At 37.9% G+C, this 22,752-nt stretch overlaps 1 protein-coding gene across 1 annotated transcript in view; it reads left to right on the top strand.

The window, feature by feature from the left end:
- NDUFS4 (NADH dehydrogenase (ubiquinone) Fe-S protein 4, 18kDa (NADH-coenzyme Q reductase)) overlaps positions 1–22,752 on the top strand; it is a 157,732-nt gene that overhangs the window by 38,564 nt on the left and 96,416 nt on the right. The window contains exon 2 of the mRNA XM_006865740.1: positions 3,592–3,670. Within this exon, the coding sequence (XP_006865802.1) occupies positions 3,592–3,670 (79 nt within the window). The remainder of the gene's footprint in view (positions 1–3,591; positions 3,671–22,752) is intronic.

Here is a 22,752-nt window from a genome sequence, read left to right as displayed (position 1 = left end):
GTATGGATAGCACCTCAGTGTAAAAAAAAAAAAATAAAAAAAAATCATCACCACTGGACCAATAAACAACATCATGATAAATGGAGATAAAGATTGTAGTTGTCAGAGACTTCATTTTGCTTGCATCCACTATCAACACTCATGGAAGCAAACAGCATATGGTATTAGACAAATCCACACAAGATCTTTTTAAAGTGTTTAAGATCAAAGATGTCAGTTTGAGGACTATGGTCCACTGGATTGAAGCCATGGTATTTTTAATATGCATGTGAAAGTTGGACGTTGAGTAAAGGAGACTGTAGAAGAATTGATGCATTTGAGTTATGGTGTTGGATAAGAATATTAAAAGTTCCTTGGAATGCTAGAACAACAACAACAAAATCTGTTTTGGAAAAAGTGCAGCCAGAATACTCCTTTGAAGCCAGGATGGCCAGACTTCATCACTTATATTTCAGACATATTATCATGAGGGATCAGTCCCTGGTGAAGGACATCATGCTAGGTAAATGGAGAGTCAGTGTAAATGAGGAAGGCCCCAGTGAGATAGATTGGCACAGTGACAGCAGCAATGGCTCAGCAATGGCTCAGCTTGTGAGGATGGCGCAGGACCAGATAGTGTTTCATTTTGTTGTCCGTAATGTTACTATGACTCAGAATCGAATTGATGGCACCTAACAACTTGCTATATTACATGTTAGGACAGGATGTAGTTTGAGGTACTCAAAAGCATAAAATACTGATTTGAAAAGAGGCTGTGTATCAGAGCAACATGAGTGCTGCTAAAGCAAGAGCAAACATCAAATGTATGGTGAAATCAGTGATGCTTTAAAAAATTTATGGAGAAACTGCCATAGAGAAATCAGTAATTTACAAAGGGTAAAAGGCATCCTGGTGTGGCAATGTGGGTTAATGCTCCAGACTACAAAGGCATTTGAGCTGCAAGGTTGGCCATTCAAGCTCACCACCTGCTCCTTGGAAATCCTATACAGGGTCGCTATGGGTCAGAACCGACTCGATGGCACCTCACAACAACAACAACTTGTTTTAAGAAGGGATGAGATGATTTTGAAGGTGAAGCCCACATCGCAGACCATCCACATCAGTTTTTGAGAACATAATCTTGTTCTTACTCTAATTGAAGAGGATCCACAATTACCAGCAGAAATAATAGTCAACACTATCTAAATCACAACTGGGTCAGCTTACACTATTTTGACTGAAAAATTAAGGTTGAGCTAACTTTTCATTTGATAACTACCAAAACTGTTCAGTGGATACTTTAAAACAAGTGAAATCAAGATCCTGAAGCATTTCTTTTAAGAATTGTAACAGGAGATAAAAAATGGCTTTGCCAATATGATCCTGAAGACAAAACACAGTCAAGGCAACAGCCACCAAGAGATAGTAGTGGTCCAGTGAAAGCAAAAACATGCTATTCAGAGCAAAGATCATGGCAACAGTTTTGGGGGATGCTCAAGGCCTTTTGCTTGTTGGTTCTGGAGAGCTAAATAACAATAACGTATTCATATTGTTAGAATGTTTAAAGAAAGCTAGCCAGTTCTTTAGCAGAAAAACGCCAGGAAAGCCTCCCCCAGTATCTTAGGCTACTTTCTCTAGAGAAGCAAAACCAGTACAACTTTATATGTGTGTGTATGTGAGTGTGTATATGTGTGTGTATGCATATAAAAAGAGAAGTTTGTCTGGAGTCCTGGTGTAGTGCTGCAGGTTAATGCACTGGACTGCAAAGGTGGTTTGAATCTCAAGGTCGGTGGTTCAAGCTCACCAGCTGCTCTTAGGAAACTCTGTACAGGGTTGCTGTGAGTTGGAACTGACTTGACAGCACGCAAAAAAATTTATATCAAGGAAATGGCTCACAGTTCTCGAAATAGGAAAGTCCCATTTGCAAGCCAAGTGAACCAAGATTGGCAGGCAGTCAGGACGATAGGACTCCTAAGTCAGTGCACAGAGCAGGAACTCTGCGCTGGAGAAGAGGTGATGGGTAACTGATCCAAGATTGGCAGGCAGTCAGGACGATAGGACTCCTAAGTCGGTGCACAGAGCAGGACCTCGGCGCTGGAGAAGAGGTCAGGTAACCAAGACTTGGGCAGGTGTGCTGCAGAACTGGTTGCACAGAGCACACAAGCTAGGGCAACAGGAACAGACTTACAAGGCCCTCTGGTGGGTATCCAGTTTTCTAGGCACACTCGGCAGGCAGGCCCAGCAGACCACTGGTTCAGGTTCAAAGACACAAAGGTTGGAGTCTACGATCCAGATGAGAAATCCAGATCTAGCAGGAAAGAGAGCTAATCTCCCCTGTATGCCCATTATATTGGGAGTAGGCCAGACCCCTTAGGAAGCATCCTTTCAGTTGATCCATGGCTCATAGCCAATCATCATAGAGTTAACTATGCCTTCTCATAGCCAATCATCATAGAGTTTACTATCAGCTGTCAAACAACTGGAAATCCTAGCTCAATTAATCCTAGCTCAGAATCTTGACTATCACACTCAGAGCATTGCCCTCCTCCACCATGGCAGTGTTCCTGTTTATTCCTGTCATCAAACCTTGGCAATTTTATAAGAGTTTCAGTGGGAAATCCTTAGGCATCCACCTTACAGTCCTTATTTGATTCCTTCTGACTTCTCTTTGCTAATCTTAAAAAAAATCTTTAAAGAGCACTCGTTTTTCTTCAGGTAATAATGTAAAAAACACGCATTTACATAGTTAGATTCCTAAGACCCTCAGTTCTTTAGGAATGCACAAAATGGCTGGTATCATCGCTTACAGAAGTGGGGTTGAAATGCCGACATTGTGGTTAGAAGTGTAGTGCTTATCCTACCGCACCATAGACTTACTGTCCCTCAGTTTCACATCCTTTGGAGGCTACCTGTTAGTTAGTCTCTTAGAAATGCCCCCTCAAATCTACCCTTATCACCTCAGAGTGAAGTTTGTATGTTATATATCTTGTAGTATATAAGTTGTTAACTGTTTGACTCCAACTCATGGTAACCTTAGGTACTAGAGAACAAAACGTTGCTGTTTTCCTGTACCATCCTTATAGTCGCTAGCATGTCCAAGGCCACTATTACGGATGTTGTGCCAAACCATCTCATTGAGGCTCCCCTTCCACTCACTGACCCTTTACTTCACCAAACATGATCACCTCCTTTAATAATACATAGATGCCTATGTAAACTACTTAATTTTTTGAAAATATAGATTGAAAAAATATTTTTTTTAACATTGTATAATTCTATATATAGACCAGTAAGAATATGCTTGACATTTAAATTTTTCCTTTCTCATGCCATCATTTAGAGATCAGATTTCCATATCAGTTGATATAGCCTTGCATTTTCTGACTGTGACAAGCCAGCCAGTGTCCACTTACAGAAAGTGGCTCAGTCTTTCTAGTTTAGCCTGTTGTGAACTGTCAAGTGAGAGACTGTCAAAAATTCAGTAGACAGAACTGATTAGGGAAAAAAATTATTTTTGTGTCCTCTCTCTCTCTTTTTTTTTTCCTTAAGGTTTGTCTGCTTTTCTTTGCTCATTGCATGGATTATTCTTTAATTTAAAACCTTGCACTGCAGGTTGTTGGGCACTTCCACATGGAGACTGATGTTGGATCAAACTCGAGACAAGCAACTCATCACAGTGGATGAAAAATTGGTAAGGATTGCCTCCTATATACTGCTTTGATTCTGCCGACAGGGTTACTTTTGTACAATAGGAATTCATTGTGGCATTCTGGTTTTCTTCTGGAAAAGTGATCTGAATTTCTGGATTACTTGTAGGTTTTAAGAAAAAACTTTTGGCACAGAAAGATTATTTGTGTTAAGCATTATAAACAGACATTAAGTCATATGTAAATAGTAAGAAATTAAAATAAAAAAGAGCTTCCTTTTTTTTTTTTTTTAAGGTTTTTATTGTGGATTGAGTGGATTGAGTGAAAGTTTTCAGGGCACATCATCGGTTTCACATTCAAACGTTCATATACCTTGTTTCATTACATTGATTATAATCCCCTCCACATACCATCAGTTAACAGAGTTTAAGAGCTTCCATTTTGATGGTATGTACAAGGTACAGTTGTAACACTTTTACTTAAGTAAATAATGTATTATTTTTCATTTTATTTCCTTATTATAAGTCTGTTTAATGAAATGGTAAGTTATTTACCAAGAGTAAGTTGGTTTTCCTAGTACCATATAATATTATTGTTACTATATGTATAAATACACACATATACATCTCATTTCTACATATGCATGAGGGTTATATTACAACTAGAAACAAATGAGTAACATTCTTCTGTTAATCAGTAGCAGATTAGTTTTGGCAGCTATTGCTTTAAAAAAAATTTCAATGTGTGGTCCGTTAACTTTTAATGCAACTTGATATTTATACTTTAAATATTAAACGATAGCATACGTTTTGTAAGGTTTCCAAGAATTCTGCTAGAAATGTGTAATTGTATAAGTGTGTTTTGTATTTTATTTTATATCTGGTGTACTATGATCAAATACCAGGTTAAGTCAAGAAGTATTGCTACTAGGGTTCTGGTTCATACATGTACAGGTTTATTCTAAACAAAACATGATTAAACATGAGTCTGCCATCAGTGTATGATTGCTGGCAAGTTACTCAGTAATGCACTTTTCAATGTCTTGGGTAAGTTGCCTTCAAAAAAACTTTTTTTGTGTACCATGGAAAAACACAAGTTTGAGGTCAAGACTAGCATCAAATCTTAAACAAAACTCAAGTGGATATCTTCCCAAATCATTGAAGCTTTGCAACCAATTTATGGCAGTGATGCCCCTGTAAAAGAGCAGTTTTAAGTTTAAGATTAAGTGTTTTAAGGAAGGTCAGGAAGACTTCAAAGATGAACCAAGAGAGGAGAGGCTATCAATATTGACAAATGAAGAAACTGTGGCTGAAGGCCAGAAACTACTAGTGGAAGAAGAATTACCACTGATGTGATAGCTACTAAAGTTGGGATCTCACATGGCTAAGCAATTTCATTTTAAGTGAACATCACCCTTAGCACGCTTGATGGGTGCCATAAGCGTTGGATAAACACCAGCTAGCTCAAAGAACTGATTTTTCACCAGTCTTTTAAGCAAGCTGGAAGCTAATGATGATTTTATGGACTGAATCGTAACGAGTGATGAGTCTTGAATTTACCAGTACAATCCAGAGAGCAAGATCCGGTGAAAATAATAACTTCCTAAAGCAATTGTCTGTAATGTAGTTAATTCTGTAGGTCAGAGTAGAACTACTCTACAGGCTTTTTGCTGAGCCAGTTAAATTCAAGACAGAGACGTCAACTCAGAAGGTTATGGCTACTGGTTTTTGTAGATTCTAAAGGGATACTCATGATAGATTTTCTCAAAGGACACATTGCGATCATAGGCATTTATCTGGGAGAAGTTTTAAGAAAATTGAAAGCTGCACTGGTGAGAATAAGACCAGGAAAGTTGTGCCAAGAAAGGTTTGCCATCACAGCAGTGTACCTCCTTCTTTGGGAAGCATTATCCCATCCACCTTCCCGGTCTGACCTTGTCCCTTGAATTTGAGTTACTCAGGGTTGCCAAAACTCCTGATGACATGGTATAAATAGAAGAGCAAGGAATTCTTCAGTGAAGGGCTAGGGAGATGAAATACCACCTTCAGAAGGGTAAACCTAGCTGGAGAATATGTTGAGAAACAGTATCTTCACATTTTAATATATTTAGTTAAGCAAGGTTTCTAGGATTTTGGCGTAGGCGTACATGTGTATGCTTCTAAATTACTCCTGTTGTACAAGCTATTATCACTGACTGAACTTTGAGCTTGAAATTGTAATTAATTGATCATACTTAAAATTTCAATTTACCATTTAAAATATAGTCAGATAAGTAAATAGGAAAATAGACAATTTGAAAAACACATCCTATGTCCAACAACTAATTGGCTTTATTTTCAAATTATCTATTAGATCTACCTGGAGACACTGTCATCATCCTAATCTAGAGTACTATCTATCATCTCTTACCTACTAGATGCCTAATAGATTCCCACAGATATTTAATTTTCCTCTAATTTATTTTCTACAGATCAGTCAGAACAATTTTTTGTTAAAATTTTGTCATTTTACATAAAATCTTTTGGTGACTTTCTTTTGCCCTTAGCATGAAAATTAAAGTCCTAACATGTCCTTTGAATGCCTGCATGCTAGCTCCTGCCACCCTGTCTAGGTTTATCTGACACCAATCTCTTCTATGCTCTGTGCTTCAGTCACACTAACCCTAAAGCTTGCTGTTCTTTTCCTCCTTCAGGGCATTCAGAGTTCCTGTGCACCTTGTCGAATCTTATTTACCTGTCCCCTCGCTCTTCTTCCTGTTTACATATACTGATTCTTCAAATGTTAATCAAACATCCTTTGCTTAGCCAAGTACAACTAGGTTTGGTACCCATGTATATAGTATAAAAATACTCTAATACTTACCACCACAATATAACTTAATAAGGCACAAATGTGCCTTAGTTATATCTGTGTAGTCCTGATGTGGTACTATAGGATAAGTACTGGACTGCTTACCACAAGTAGTCACTTAATAACAACAACCCAATGTAGCTACCTGTGATCAATCTCCCCTTAGCCTCCCCACTGTCTCCTTAATGCATTTTCTCTTCTGTTGCTATGTTGTTTTTAAGTGCTGTAAAGTTGGTCCAACTCATAGTGACCCTATATAGGGTTTCCGAGAAGCATTTGGTGAGTTTGAAAAACCAACCTTGTGGTTGAAACTGATCTTGCAGTCCGGTGTTTAGCCTACAACACCGCATTGTTTTCTTATAGCTACCTTATATAGATTTGACCACATTGCTTCCCTGCTTGAAAACCTTTAGTGGCTCATAATTTTTTATAATAAAGTTCACGTATCTTGGTATTGTACATGAAGCCCTTCAATACCAGCACCAATCTGTCAGTTTGTCATACTGTGGTAGTTTTTGTGTTGCTGTGATGCTGGAAGCAATGCAACCAAGTTTTCAAATACCAGCAGGGTCACCCATGGTGGACAAGTTTCAGTGGAGTTTCCAGTATTTTGTGAGTCTAGGCCTGGAATTCTACTTCTGAAATTTAGCCACTGAAAATCCTATGGGTCACAACAGAATATTGTTGACTGTAGTGCTAGAAGATGATCCCGTTAGTTCAGAAAATACTCAAACTATACAATGGCTACTATAGTGGATTTCTCATAAGTACAATGAAGTGTTCTGGAATACTCATACTTTGCAATGTTGTCCATAGCTTGTCACGATCCACACAATTGAAAGCCTTTGCGTAGTCAATAAAGCAAATCTTTAAAGCAAAAAGAATATCTTTTTGATATTCTCTGTTTTTAGCCACGATCCATCGGACATCAGCAATGATGCCTCTTGTTCCACAGCCTCTTCTGAATCCAGCTTGAACCTCTGGAAGTTCTTTGTCAATGTATGATTGTAGCCATTTCTGTATTACCTTTAGCAAAACTTTACTTGCTTGAGATATCAAAGAGATTGTCCGATGATTTCCACATTCAGTTGGGTCACCTCTCTTTGGAATGGGCACAAATATGGATCTCTTCCAATCAGTCGGCCAGATAGTTGTCTTCCAAATTCTTGGCAGAGATGAGTGAGTGCCTCTTGTGCAGCCTCACTTTCTTGAAAGATTTCAATTTTTGTTCCATCAATTCCCAGTGCCTTGTTCTCTACCAATTTCTTCAGTGCACTTTGGACTTCCTCCCTGAGTATCATTGGCTCTTGTTCATATGGTACCTCTTGAAAGGGTTGAACATTAACCATTTCCTTTTGATACAATGACTCTGTGTATTCCTTCCATCTTTTCTTGGTGCATTCTGCATCATTCAGAGTGCTCCTTGGAGTCCAAGATGGTCTCTCATACTTTGGACATATTGTCAGGAGGAAACAGTCACTAGAGAAGGATGTCATGCTGGGTAAGGTGGAGGGTCAGAGAAAGAGAGGAAGACCCCCAACGAGATGGATCGGCCAGGTGGCATCATTGATGGCGTTAAGTGTGGCAGCGGTAGTGAGGTTGGCCCAGGATCGGACATTGTTTCGTTCTGCTGTGCATGGGGTCACTAGGAGTCGGTTCCGACTCGATGGCACCTGACAACAACAACAACTACAGTGGAGTTGAACATAGCAAGTCATAAAGATCTTACAAGACTGGACAGTGTTTTGTTCTTTTCTACATGGGATCGCCATGCTTTGGATCTGTCTCCACAGCACTTAACAAGAAGCTCTTAAAGATCTTCTACAGACTCTATAGTCTATTTTCAACAGATTTCTCAGAGCATATCTTACCTCTTTAATGTTTCTGTATCTATAATATTCCCTCAAAATTCTTTTGCTTTCTTCATTATCCTCATTTCAAACTACGACACAGAAGTGTGTGTGACATTTTCCAACCTACCCAAATAACCACTCTCTCTGCTGAACCTCTTTAGGAATTTGTATATACTCCTAATATAGCATTCAAAGTGTTTACTTTCTGAAAGTAATTTTAAAGTGTTTCTTTTACCTGTTTATTCTTTCTGAGCTCTCTCTGGGCACAGATCTTATTCATATTGTAATTCAGGTGTTGAATGATTCCTATAACAGAATAGTTATTTTCTACTCTGAAAATTTATAAAATTATATAAAATGAGTTATTAATTTAAAAGGTTTTGTTTTAGATAGGAGAACTGAGGACTTTTATTGATATTTTGAAAAGTTGTTTTATGATGAAATCTTTGTTATTTAAAATAACAAAATTAAGAATTGTGTAAAGATAATTAAATTAGGTTATATATATATATATATATATATATAATTAGCTATATATCTGCCTTCATGGTAACATTAGAAATTTTCGTTACCAACAGAGCAATGGTATGGTGCTATAGGATAAGCACAGGATCAGCAGTTCAGACCCACTGGTCACTTCTTGGAAACCCTATACAAGATTGCTTTGAGTTGAATCCAACTTGACAGGACTTAACAACAACATAGTAACATTAGAAATTAAACTTTTGAAAGATTTCATAGGAACCTTTAAAATTTTGTAGTGAAATATTCGAGTTTATAATAAATGACTTATGGTGGTTGGTGGTTATGTGCTGTGGAGTCAGTTCCGACTCATAACGACCCTGCACAGGGTTTCCAAGGCTGCTTATCTTTATGGGAGCAGAAAGCCTCATCTTTCTCCGGCGGAACAGCTGGTAGTTTTGAACTGCTGACCTTCGGTTCACAGCCCGAGTGTAACCACTACGCTACCAGAGTCCTTATTAATATTTTTCTATTCTAAATAGAAAAATTCTTTGTATTTAAATTTCTCAACTTTTCCTGGCACTTTCAAGTACATTTAGGATTACTGCCAAAATAATGCAATGTCCTATAGATATTACTATTTTCAGGAAGCTGTATAGCAGTACGAAGCTATTCTAGGGGAAAAAATGTTAATTATACATTGAAAGAACTCAAAGTCATAAAATTTTTCATTGAGTCCTGATAAATAATGACCATTGATACTAAAGCTGTTGTACTCACTGCTGAAAATAACTCATTGATTCATGACCTTATCCAATCCACTTGTCTCATTTTTTTAAAATAGGTATGTGTGTGGGAGGAGGTTTGCTTTGCACATCCATTGTGTTCATTAATTAATGAGAGTAGTATTAAAATTTTTCTGACTGTCTCTTTTTAGCACCAAGATTGCCTCTTTGCTCCAGTATTATGGTTTATACGTCATAATACTCTAAAACTTTATAGGAGGCCTGGTGTGGTGCTGTAGGACAAGTACTGGACTGTTAACCAAAAGGTCAGAAGTACAGTAGTTCAAACCCAACAGCTGTTCCTTGGAAACTCTATGCATAGTCGCTATGAGTTGAAACGGACTTAATAGCACTTAACAACAGCAACAAAACTGTAGACTTCATTAATAATCCTAAGCTTTCTTCTTTCACGTTTGAAGAGTAAATCAGCCAGTAATTCATTGATTTTAAGCAAGATGCTATGAAGCATGTCGCTGTTGAGTTGATTCCAACCCTGTATGACTGAGTAGAACTGCCTCATGGCTGTATTTTTTATGGGAACAGATCACCAAGGTTCTTTTTACTTTTGTTCCTCTCCTGTAGCTGCTAGGTGGGTTTGAACCTCTGACCTTTCAGTTAGCAGCCATGTGTTTAACCATTTTGTCACCTTTGAAAAATGAGTATTAGAACTACGATGAGATACCATTGCATGTTTATTCAGATGACTAAAAAAAGTAAACAGCGCTAATACAAGTACTCACGAGGATACAGAGTTATTGGAACTCTGATATTAGTGATGTGGGAAACATGTTTAGTAAAGTAAGCCAGACTCAGTATGCTAAATGCTGAATGGTTGCATGTACGTGACATTCCACAATAGGCAAAGCTCTCAGAACAAAAATGATCATTTGTTGCCAAGGGCTGAGTGTGTGAAGAAGGGTTAATTGTAAAAAGGGGCATGTGGGGATTTGGAGGGAAATGTAACTGTTTTGAGTGTTGATTGTGGTGCAATATGTTTGCCAAAATGCATATTTGTTTTCGTTTATTTGTTATAACTGTACACTGTGTAGTGGTTACGAATTGGGCTGCCAACCCGCAAGGTCAGCAGTTCATAAATACCAGCTGTTCCGTGGGAGAGAGATATGGGCTTTCTGCTCCCGTAAAGATTTACAGCCTTGGAAACCCTGTACAGGGTCACTATGAGTCGGAACCAACTCCATGGCACGTAACCACCACCACCACTAAAAAGGGTGAATTTTACTAGTTGTAAATTTTACCTTAATTTTTAAAACAGATAAAAGATTTTTTCCTAATTTAACTGGATTCTACGTTTTATTCTATTCATTTTTTCTAAAGAGGAAAGATCAGTAGTTGGAAAATATGGCAAAAGTTGCACAGTGTATAAGGAAGACCATAGACGTATTAATACATTTGAGTTTCAGTGTTGAAGGAGTGCTGTGGATGGCTAGAAGAACAAGCCAATCTGTTTTAGAAGAATTACAGCCAGAATGCTCCCTGGAAGCCAGGATGGCCAGAATTTGTTTCTTATGCTTCGAAAAGATTGTCAGGAGGGACCAGTCCCTGGAATAGGAAATGTTTGGTAAATAGAGGGTTGGAGAAAAAGAGGTATACCGCAGCGAGATGGACTGGCACAGTGCTAGCTACGATTGTGAGGTTGACACAGGACGGGAGGTATTTAAGTCTGTTATGGATAATAGGGTCGGTACTGATTGAATGGCACCTAACAATAAAAACCCAGTCTCTTGGTGGGAACTAAGAAGATAGAAAAGCCATATCAAATAAATTCAAGGTACCACACCACTGCATGATGAAATTCATGGGTAATGGAATTTTTCCATAAACTTTTTAAAGTCTTGTAATAGTCATGAATGGATAAAACTTCATGGGTAGTTTAAGATAGAAAATAGATTTTGATTGAGTGTGAAAATATAAGGCTACTAGAATAATGCTCCCTTTTCTGACTACACATTTTCTTCATATATTGAAAGTAAAATAACAACGCAATAGGTTGAAAGCAAGAATAAATGTTGGAACTCAGCTATCTTATTTAAGCTGAATTAAAGTGATTTTCAAAAATGTAATTTAATACCACCCTTTTCACTCAATCATTTAGTTTTTAAAAATATAGTGGGTTTTTTTTTCATGTTCGGTTGCTATATAAATGGCTTGTTGTTGTTAAGTGCTGGTAAGTCGGTTCTGACTCATAGCAGTATAGTGTTTCCAAGCAGTGACTGGTGGGTTTGCATCGCTAACCTTGTCAGCTATCCAGTGCTTACACTACAGTGCCATACCGGGACTCCATAAGTGGCTTATGACTCTTTAAAATTGATAACACATAAAGTTTTTCCTCCATATCAATTTATAATACTCTGGTGCTATAGGAAAAGCACTGGATTGCAAGGTGGGTTTGAACTGCAAGGTTGGTGGTTCAGATTTACCAGCTGCTCCTTGAAAACCCTCCACAGGGTACTGTGAGTCAGAACTGACTTGATAACAGCAGCATCCCATTTAACAAATCTTCATTGGGAAGCCAGTGATTTCTAAGAATATAATGGAGTCTTGGGACTACATTATTTTGAAACCTTCCAGGTTGACTGATTTCCTTTTAAAATGTGGGTAGTATTTCTCATGATATTCCAGATATATGTGAAGTGCAGTGTGTAAAAACCATAAACCAAATCCATTGCCTTAGAGTCAATTCCAGTTCATAAACAAGCTTACAGGGCAGTGTAGGACTATCCATAGGATTTGCAAGGCTATAAAAGGAGTCCTGGTGTATAAAAGGAGTGCCACCTATAAAAGGTGGCACTGTGGGTTAATGATCCAGACTGCAAAGCCACTTGAACTGCAAGGTTGGCATTTCAAGCTCACCAGCTTCCCCTCAGAAGCCCTGTACAGGGTTGCTATGGGCTGGAACTGACTCAACGGCACTGAACAACAATAACAATCCTTTGTAGAAGTTGACTGCCACATCTTCTTCAGAGTGGCTTCTGATTTGGAACTGCACACCTTTTGCAACTGAATACTTTAGCCACTACTCTACTAGGGCTCCTTAAAGTATAGGAAATACAGTATAGATTATGATTTTTATTCCTTTTAATCATAGCCATGGTGGTGGTGGGGTACTGTGGAGTTGGTTCCGACTCATAGCAACCCTGCATATGGTTTCTGAGGCTGTAAATCTTTACAGGAGCAGAAAGCTTCATCTTTCCCCCATGGAACTACTGGTAGTTAGCAGTCCAACTTCATCACCATTACACTATGTTGTTGTTGTTAAGTGCCGTCGAGTCGGTTCCGACCCATAGCGACCCTGTACAGGGTTTCCGAGGGTGTAAATCTTTACGGGAGTAGAAAGCCTCATCTTTCTCCCGTGGAGCGGCTGGTAGTTTCGAACCGCTGACCTTAAGGTTCGCAGCCCGATTCGTAACCACTATGCTACCAGAGCTCCATTACACTATGAGAGCTCCTTATTAATCACAGTAGTTCTAATAAAACAACTTGCAATTTTAGTTCTCATTTAAATGGTTTTCATGGAGCGCTAAAACTTCAGATCCTTATTAAGTGTGACTTGATAATAGACCATAATAAATTAAAGGAATTTCTCTAATGTTTCATGGATTTCAGACTCGTCTGTCAGTTTGTTCTACTGTGGTGGCTTGCTGTGATTCTGAAAGCTATGAAACCGGTATTTTAAATACCAGCAGGGTCACCCATGGTGGACAGGTTTCAGATGAGCTTCCAGACAAAGACAGACTAGGAAGAAAGAGTGACGAGCTATTTCTGAATATTTAGTCACGGAAAACCTTATGAATAGCAGGGAAACACTGTCAAATATAGTGCTGGAAAATGAGCCCCTCAGGTTGGAAGGCAGTCAAAATGCAACTGGGAAAGAGCTGCCTCCTCAAAGTAGAGTTGACAGTGATGACGCATATGGAGTAAAGCCTGTGGGTGTAAAGCCCACGGGACCTTCATTGGTTGATGGGGCACAACTCAAAATGAAGAGAAACAGCTGTAAATATCCATTGAAAATCGGAACATGGAATGTACTAAGTATGAATCTGGGAAAATTGGAAGTTATCAAAAATGGAATGGAACACATAAACATCGATATCTTAGGCATTAGTGAGCTGAAATGGTCTGGTATTGGCCATTTTGAATCTGATGAACACATGGTTTACTATGCCAGAAATGACAAATTGAAGAGGAATGGTGTTGCATTCCTTGTCAAAAAGAACATCCAGATCAGTCCTGAGGTTCAAAACTGTCTGTGATAGGATAATATAATATCCATGAGCCTACAGGGAATCCCAGTTAATACCACCATTATTCAAATTTGCACACCAACAGCTAAAGCCAGTGAGGATGAAATAGAAGAATTCTACCAACTTCTTCAATCTGAAATAGATCACACATTGCAATCAAGATGTATTGATCATTATTGGTGACTGGAATGCAAAGGTTGGGAGTAAAGAGGATCAATAGTTGGAAAATACAGCCTTGGTGATAAAAATGATGAGAATGCATAATAGAATTCTGAAAAATTCAATGATTTGTTCATTTCAAATACATCTTTTAGACAGCATAAGAAACGACTATATACATGGACCTCACCAGATGGAATACATAGAAATCAAATTGACTACATCTGTGGAAAGAGAAGATGGAAAAGCTCCATATCATCAGTGAAAACAAGGCCAGGGGCAGACTGTGGAACAGACCATCAATTACTCATATGCAAATTCAAACGGAAGCTGAAGAAAATTAAAACAAGTCCACGAAAGCCAAAATATGACCTTGAACGTATCCCACCTGAATTTCGAGATCATCTGAAGAACAGATTTGATACATTAAACACTAAAGACCAAAGACCAGAAGAGTTGTGGGATGACATCAAGAACATCATATGTGAAGAGAGCAAAAAGTCATTAAGAAGACAAGAAAGAAGGAAAGGGTCAAAATGGATGTCAGAAGAGACACTGAAACTTGCTCTCCAGTGTAGAGATGCTAAAGCAAATGGAAGAAATGAGGAGGTCCAAAAACTAAACAGAAAATTTCAAAGATCACCATGAGAAGATCAAGTCAAATATTACAACAAAATGTGGAAAGATCTGGAATCAGAAATCCAAAAATTAAGAACACGCTCAGCATTTTTCAAGCTGGGAGAACTGAAGAAAAAAATCAAGCCTGGATTTTAGTTATTGAAAGATTCTCTGGGAAAATTATTGAATGATGCAGAAAGCATCAAGAGAAGATGGAAGGAATACACAGACTCACTGTACCAAAAGGAAATGATTAATTTTCAACCGTTTCAAAAGGTAGCTTATGATCAAGAGCCAATGATAAGGAGGAAGTTCAAGGTGCATTGAAGGAACTGGTAAAGAAGAAGCCACTAGGAATTGATGGAATAAAAATTGAAATCTTTCAAGAAAGTGAGATGGCACTGGAGGCACTCACTCATCTCTGGCACTCACTGATCTCTGCCAAGAAATTTGGAAGACAACTATGTGACTGACTAATTGGAAGAGATCCGTATTTGTGCCCATTCCAAAGAGGTGCCCATTCCAAACGGAATGCGGAAATCATCGGACAATCTCTTTGGTACCCCATGCAAGTGTAGTTTTACTAATGATAATACAGAAACAGTTGCAAGCATACATTGATAGAGAATTTCCAGAGTTTTAAGCCGGATTCAGAATGGCTGTGGTACGAGGGACATCATTGCTGATGGTCCGGTGGATCTTGGCTGAAAGCAGGTGTGCCTGACCCAAGCCATGGTATTTCAATAACCTCATACGCATGTGAAAGCTCGACAGTGAATAAGAAAGACCATAGAAGAATTGATGCTTTTGAGTTACGGTGTTGGAGGAGAATATTGAAAGTGCCATGGGCTTCCAAAAGAACCAATAGATCCATTTTGGAAGAAGTGCAGCCACAGTGCTCTTTGGAGGCCAAGATGGCCAAACTTGTCGCTCATACTTTGGACATATTGTCAGGAGGGACCAGTCGCTGGAGAAGGATATCATATTTGGTCAGGTGGAGGGTCAGAGAAAAAGAGGAAGACCCCCCAACGAGATGGATTGGCCAAGTGTCAGTGTCGATGGACTCAAGTGTAGCAACAGTAGTGAGGTTGGCCCAGAATTGGGCAGTGTTTCGTACTGCTGTGCATAGGGTTGCTATGAATCAGTACCGACTCTATGGCACCTAACAACAACAACAAAATATGTACAAGGCGCACTGGTAGCATAGTGGTTACTAATCAGGCTGTGAACCTTAAGATCAGCAGTTCGAAACTATCAGCTGTTCTGTGGCAGAAAGACGAGGCTTTCTGCTCCCGTAAAGATTTACAGCCTCGGAAACCCTGTACAGGGTTGCTATGAGTTGGAACCAACTCCACGGTACATGACAACAACAAGTACTTACAAAAGAGGGCCTGTCATGGCACTGAGGATTAATGCGCTGAACTGCAAAGTGGTTTGAACTGCAGGCTTGTTGTGTGCAGTCAAGTCTGTTCCGATCCATAGCGACCCTATATAGAGTTTCTGAGCATCGGCTGGTGAGCTTGAATCCCCGACCTGGCTGTTCAGAGGGCTTTGCAGTCTGGTGCATTAACCACAGCACCACGTGAAAATCACCAGCCGCACCTTTGAAATACCTTTGAAATCCCCGTACAGGGTTGCGAAAGGTTGGAACTGAGTTGACGACACTTGACAACATCAGGACAAAGAGAAAAGCTTTTGATTCTAGGCATCTGTTGTATATTGATATGTACCCCATTTTCATCTTTATGGAGCTCTGGTAGCGTAGTGGTTACGAATCGGGCTGCGAACCCTAAGGTCAGTGGTTCGAAACTACCAGCTGCTCCGCGGGAGAAAGATGAGGCTTTCTACTCCCGTAAAGATTTACACCCTCGGAAACCCTGTACAGGGTCGCTATGGGTCGGACCCGACTCGACGGCACTTAACAACAACAACAACCCCATTTTCATCTTTAACACCATTTAGAGTGGAAAGTCTAACATGTACTGTAAAGAACCCAGTATCTAATTTAAGAACAATATATAATATTGACAGTGTTAAAGAACAACAAATGCTTAGAGAATAAAATTGCAATCATTCATGGATTTAAGGAATTGTATGTCCACCTGTATGTCAGCCATTTAAACTGTAAGGTCGGCGGTTCAAGCTCACCAGCTTTTCCTTGGAAACCCTATATAGGGTTGCTATGGGTAGGAATCAACTCAATGGCACTTAACAACAACAACAATGTCAGTGTATACGGTGTTTCTAATCAGTCATTTTAAAAACTATCTTCTTTCTTAACCGATGCTTGTTGTATGTAGGCTGCTGTCCTCCATTGTCCCCTTTGGAAATGGAATGATGTTAAATGTTAAAAAAGAAATGATCCCATCTTAAAATAATTTGTAATCTTATTTAGAAGCAAAATTCTTCCCCCCCTCAAAAAAAAAAAAAAACCCTCTTGTGAGTTACACTACTATTATTTCCAAATATCTGATACTTATTACAGATGATAAGGAAAGCCTATAGATGGTTGTTTGCTTGACCCTGGACTTTGGATGCTGAAGATGCTGTGCCATGTATTCTTTATACAAAATACAGAGGGTAATTTTTTTTCCATTATGCTGCCCCATCTTATCCAAGTCTCCTTTCAGTACGTTTGGTGAATACCCGAGTCCAATGAGCACATTTTCTTTTTGTATTCACGTGTACTATACAAATGAAAAAAGTTAAATTTGCGATACTCTTGAAAGATTTTTAGTAGGTTACCCTACCCCTATCCCTACCCCCAGTAACCAAAGCATGAATTAGACATGTAAATAGGTACCCTTTTTATTTGTTATTTAATCATTTTTGTGGCCTCTTTTTAAAATACTGACTGTTTGCTTGTCACCATTGCTTTACAGAGGCTATTTATTACTATAGTTAAAATTTTAAAATAGAGCTCAGAAAAACAGCCTCATAAATGTAAGAATTGTTTCAATTTATAAATGAAAATAAATTGCTCTTTGGCCCTTAATCTTATTCAGTACTTATTGAGCACTTACTGTATTGCAATCACTATGTTTCTATGTTTCTGTTGTCACTTTTGGAGTCCTGGTGTGGTGCTGTAGGTTTATGCACCAGACTGCAAAGCCGTTTGAACTGTAAAGTCAGTGGTTCAAGTTCATCAGCTGCTCTTCACAAACCCTACACAGGTGTTCTGTGGATTGGAGCCAACTCCATGGCACTTAACAACAACAAATTGGCACTTTGAGTTGTTAGTTTTCATTTAGGTGCTTAGTTATTAATTTTGTTTAACTAGTAAACACCACCTGTTTTAATTCTTTAAGTACATAAGCAAAGATATGGTTAGTTGTTTATGTATCTTAAGCATAAATAAATGTAAAAAAGGAAGCTTTATTGAGCAATCAGTATCTCTCAGTCTTTTTATGGATGTGGAGTGGGGGCTGTAATTTCAAACTGTTTTGGAAACATTATAGTATGTTGTTAAGTATAAAGTATGTAAGTATGAAGTGTTTAAGTATAAAGTTAGTTCACATTGCTATAGTTAAGTACTGTGGAGTCAGATCCGACTTGTTGCAATCCTGTATAGGCTTTCCAAGAAGCAACTGGTGGGTTTGAACCTCCAATCTTGTAGTTAACAGTTCAGTGCTTATTTTACAGTGCCACATCAAGACTTTTTTTTTATTGATATGTAATGCTCTGTGGAGTCCTGGTGTGGTGCTGAGTGTTAATGTGCTGGACTGCAAGGCCTGTTTGTACTGAAATGTGGGAGGTTAAAACTCTCCTGCAGCTCCAAGCAAACCCTATACAGGGTCGTTACGAGTTGGAAGCAACTCAAGGGCCTTTAACAACACCAGCAATGTTCTATATGATAAGCACTTGGCTACAAACCTTGAAGTAGGTGGTTCAAGCCCACCAGCCACTCCCCAGGAGAAAGATGAGGCTTTTTATTCTGATGAAGATTTAAAGCCTGAGAAACCCTATCCCTATACAGTGTAGCTATAAGTTGGAACCAACTTCATGGCACTTAACAACAACAATATAATACTAATAATTGAAGACATTTTTAGTTGTTTCTATTAATTTAATATTAATTTATTTAAATTTTTGGTGTCCTTGTTAAATAGAGTCTGTGTTCTGAATATTGCAGTTTGTTGTATCACACTACTTGACAAATAACTTTCTTCCAAGTAGCAATAGCATAATAGTTAATGCTTTAATTGTTGCTGATACTTGCAATAACTAATTGCTATTTGATGAACCTGATTATATTAGTAGCACACTCAGCTGACTAGGTGATAATATTGCTATTTTTAAATGTCTGCTGGCAGCAATAAATTGATTAATAGTAGTTTTTTTTCACTCTTACTAGTTTTTATAGTCTTTTAATTGCTTCAACTCTGAAATTTGTAAAATTGAATCATTTTTGCAAGATTTTAAAAATAAAGCAATCATACCTGTTACTTAAATATTTCTTTCAGGTTGCTTTTAGTCTCCTAAGCACACTAAAGTTTATAGATGAAAGTTTTTGTAAGTTTGTAAACTTGAGTTAAAAAATGGTTGTTAATGGCTGCTTGCCCAAAAGATAAACCTAAGTTAAAGGCTTACATTTGCTTTGATTGTTTGCGTGCCCCCCCACCCCCAAGGGGTTAGTTTCCTTTTGGTAAGATTACTTTCTTTTGGTGTGTGGCAGAGCTATCTCTGCTAGATTATTGGAAGGAGTAGACTCTGATTGGAGTTATACAGCCTTCTAGCATCTCAAGTGTCTGTTTTGTCTGGACTTTCCTCACGCAGCATTCTTGTGCAAAAATTTCAAGGCTTTAGTCTGGAGCACTGGGTCAAAGGATATGTCTCTTTGAAGGGTAGACAGGAGCTTTTTTTTTTTTTTTTTTTTTAATGTTTTATTCACTAAGTAGTATTTCATTTTACATCAAAGAATAGCAGCCTTTGAGAACTACCATGGTGGCAGTTTAGCTTGTGAGGTTTTTTATTTTCTTTAGGACTCAATAAATATAGAAAAATGTTTCTTCACTTTTTTTTTTTTTAATCTTACAAGTGCTTATTTATATTCCTGTACTCAGATAAGACCATTGAAGTAAAAAAAAAAAAAGCATTTACTAAATAAAATGTTAATTTGTAAAATTAGTTTTATGTTTTAAAAACTACATTTAAAAAATGTTTTTTCCTTTGTCAGTTTTAAAAGTATTCTAAAGCTGCTGAAAAAAATTGGTGAATAGCTTTTAAAATCACAGCAAAAATATTGTTTGTAATTCTAAGAAAGAAGAACTGATAATGATTTCCAAGGAGTGAATTTTGTAATTAAATGACAATTTTTAATTGGCTGCTTTGTGTTCTTAAGTACTAATGTGTGTGTGTCAGAAAGAGATAGAAAGAGAATGATTTATTTTGAAAATTTCAAAGACTCAACCAAAAATGTTAAGATTTAGTGAACCTACCAGCAAATGTTCCCTATTCTATTCCTTTTGGGTAGATTACTCAGTAAATTTACTACTTACCAGTAACATTAATCAAATAATATTTTTATATATTACCAAGTATTTAAAATATATTAAATACATAGGTAGTCAGTGTTAAAAATAATAGTTTTATGTGCAGACAGGCACCATTAACACTTAAATAGAAAATGATTTTCCTATATTAAAATTGTTAAGGGAGCGATAGATCTTTACAGTATTCAGCCATCTGTATTATATGGGATTCTTCAGCAATAAAAGCAGATTTATTTTCCTCTTTGTTCCTACTTGGGATACATGAACAATGCTGGAGAATTGAACTGACTGAAATGTTTTATCTCTCAAAGGCTTTAAAGTTCTATGTACCAATTAGCAAAATACAGTAAAGGTTTAAACTGTTAATAGCCACAACATCTTTAATGCATAGACCTGTAGTATGCTAGCTCTGGATAACAGTTCTCCATTGTATGTCTCTTGTAGGGAAAGTAACTATGTCTGTTCTTTTCTTGCTTTACTACCTGCTGTGTATGGAAATTGTGTATAGTACTTGACACTTGCTTTCAAGAATTTTAAATGCTTGCATATTATTATGTAGGAGGTCTGGCTCTCAAAGTAGAATTGCTAATCTTTTTAGTTGAATTTATATTAATGTTTTTGGTCATATTTTAGACATACAATTTATATGTGAAAAAATCTTTTTAGCCTTAATACTTTTTAGTGAATTCAAAATGCATAAGCCCTATATTTATCCTAGCTGTATCCTTGGAAATCGCTCATGTCTAATTACTAATCAAAATTTTTATTAGTGTGTAGATACATAGATGTTTTATTTAATATTTGAAAGTTGTTTGCTTTGTGTCTTTGGTGGTAGAAAAGATCATTTTGATTTTAGAGTTGCAGTGGTTTTTAATTGGCTTGCTTGCCAGATAATTTCCAGTTTTTTAAATGTATTCAGATAACACAATTTAAATGTTTTAGAACCTCATGTTTATCATCCTGTAGTAAGAGCTCAATGAATACAAGGGTAAGAAGAGGTAAAGAAACAGGATTAGCATCTTCTGATGGCAATTAATTTTTCTCCTGTATGTCATATGCATTGAAATGCTATTATCTATTGTGGTGTTGGTTCTGACTCATAGCGACCCTGTCTAGAGTTTCAGAGGCTTTATATCTTCATGTTGTTGTTGTTGTTGTTATGTGCTGTGGAGTCGGTTCCCACTCATAGCGACCCTGTACAGGGTTTCCAAGGCTGTAAATCTTTATGGGAGCAGAAAGCCTCGTCTTTCTCCCGCGGAACTGCTGGTAGTTTCGAACTGCTGACCTTGCGGTTCACAGCCCGATTCATAACCAGAGCTCTTTATATCTTCATAGGAGCAGAAAATCTCATCTTTTTCTCACAGAGTGGGTGATGGGCTTCAACCACAGACCTTGTGGTTCACAGTCCGCTGCTTATTATATGGAGCCACTGTGCTCCCATGTATTGTAATGTTGTTGTTGTTTTGTGCCATCGAGTCAGTTCTAACTCCTAGAGACTATATAAAGGGTTTCGAAGGAGTGGCTAGTGGGTTTGAGCTGCCAATTATGGTTAACAGTCCAGTTGTGATCATACAGCGCCCCACCAAGACTTCATATATTGGAATGATGATAGTGACTGTGTTCCGTGGAGTCAGTTCCGACTCATAGTGACCTTGTATAGGGTTTCTGAGGCTGACAGTCTTTACGGGGGGCAGCAAAGCTTCATCTTCCTCCCAAGGAACCGCTGGTAGTTTCAAACTGCTAATTTCAACAGCCTGACTCGAAACCACTGTGTTACCAGAGCGCCTTTGGATATATTGGAATAGAGTTTTAGAATGTGAGATTTGGAAACTTTGATTCTGTTTCTTTGTTCAGGTTTTCTAGACTTGTATGTCCTATTCTCTGTTTTGATTCTACTCTTCAAAATACCATTTGCTAGCTTGGCCATATCATTCATGTTTTAAAAAACAGAGTGATGATATGGAAACTTTATTGTACACATTGCATTAGGGCTCCACAAAACTCTGCCTCCTAAGGTATACTTCTCAAGAAATGTATGAATAGACTCTTTTTTTTATTCATTACCTGTTTGATGTTTAAAACTACTTTGAGCTTCAAATACAATGCATGTCAGTGAATAAGAGTTTTTTTATTTTAATGCTTCCAATAAAATTTTGTTGTTACGTGCCATCGAGTCAGTACCGGCTCATAGCAACCCTATGCACAGCAGAATGAAACACTGCCCAGTCCTGTGCCAGCCTCACTCTTGTTGCCACGCTTGAGTCTGTCGATGTTGCTACTTGGCCAATCCATCTCATTGAGGTCTTCCTCATTTTCTCTGAACCTCCATCTTACCAAACATGATATTCTTCTCCAGTGACTGGTCCCTCCTGACAGTATGTCCAAAGTATGAGAGACGAAGTGTGGCCATCTTGGACTCCAAGGAGCACTCTGACAGCACTTCTTCTAAAACCAATCTATTGGTTCTTTTGGCAACCCATGTACTTTCAATATTCTCCTTCGACACAATAAAATAGACCTCAAAAATTATCTTGCTCTCCTTTAAGCCACATATATGATGCAGCAGTACACCCAAAGGTTGGGCTTTGAATGCTAATTTAAACTGAAACCTGAGGATATAATTAGTGTACCAATTTGTACCCTCA

The sequence above is a fragment of the Chrysochloris asiatica genome, unplaced genomic scaffold (genome assembly GCF_000296735.1).
Source record: "Chrysochloris asiatica unplaced genomic scaffold, ChrAsi1.0 scaffold00082, whole genome shotgun sequence".
NCBI classification, from domain to species: Eukaryota; Metazoa; Chordata; class Mammalia; order Afrosoricida; family Chrysochloridae; genus Chrysochloris; species Chrysochloris asiatica.
The sequence above is the reverse complement of the archived record's forward strand: the minus strand, read 5'-3'. Positions and strand labels throughout refer to the sequence as shown.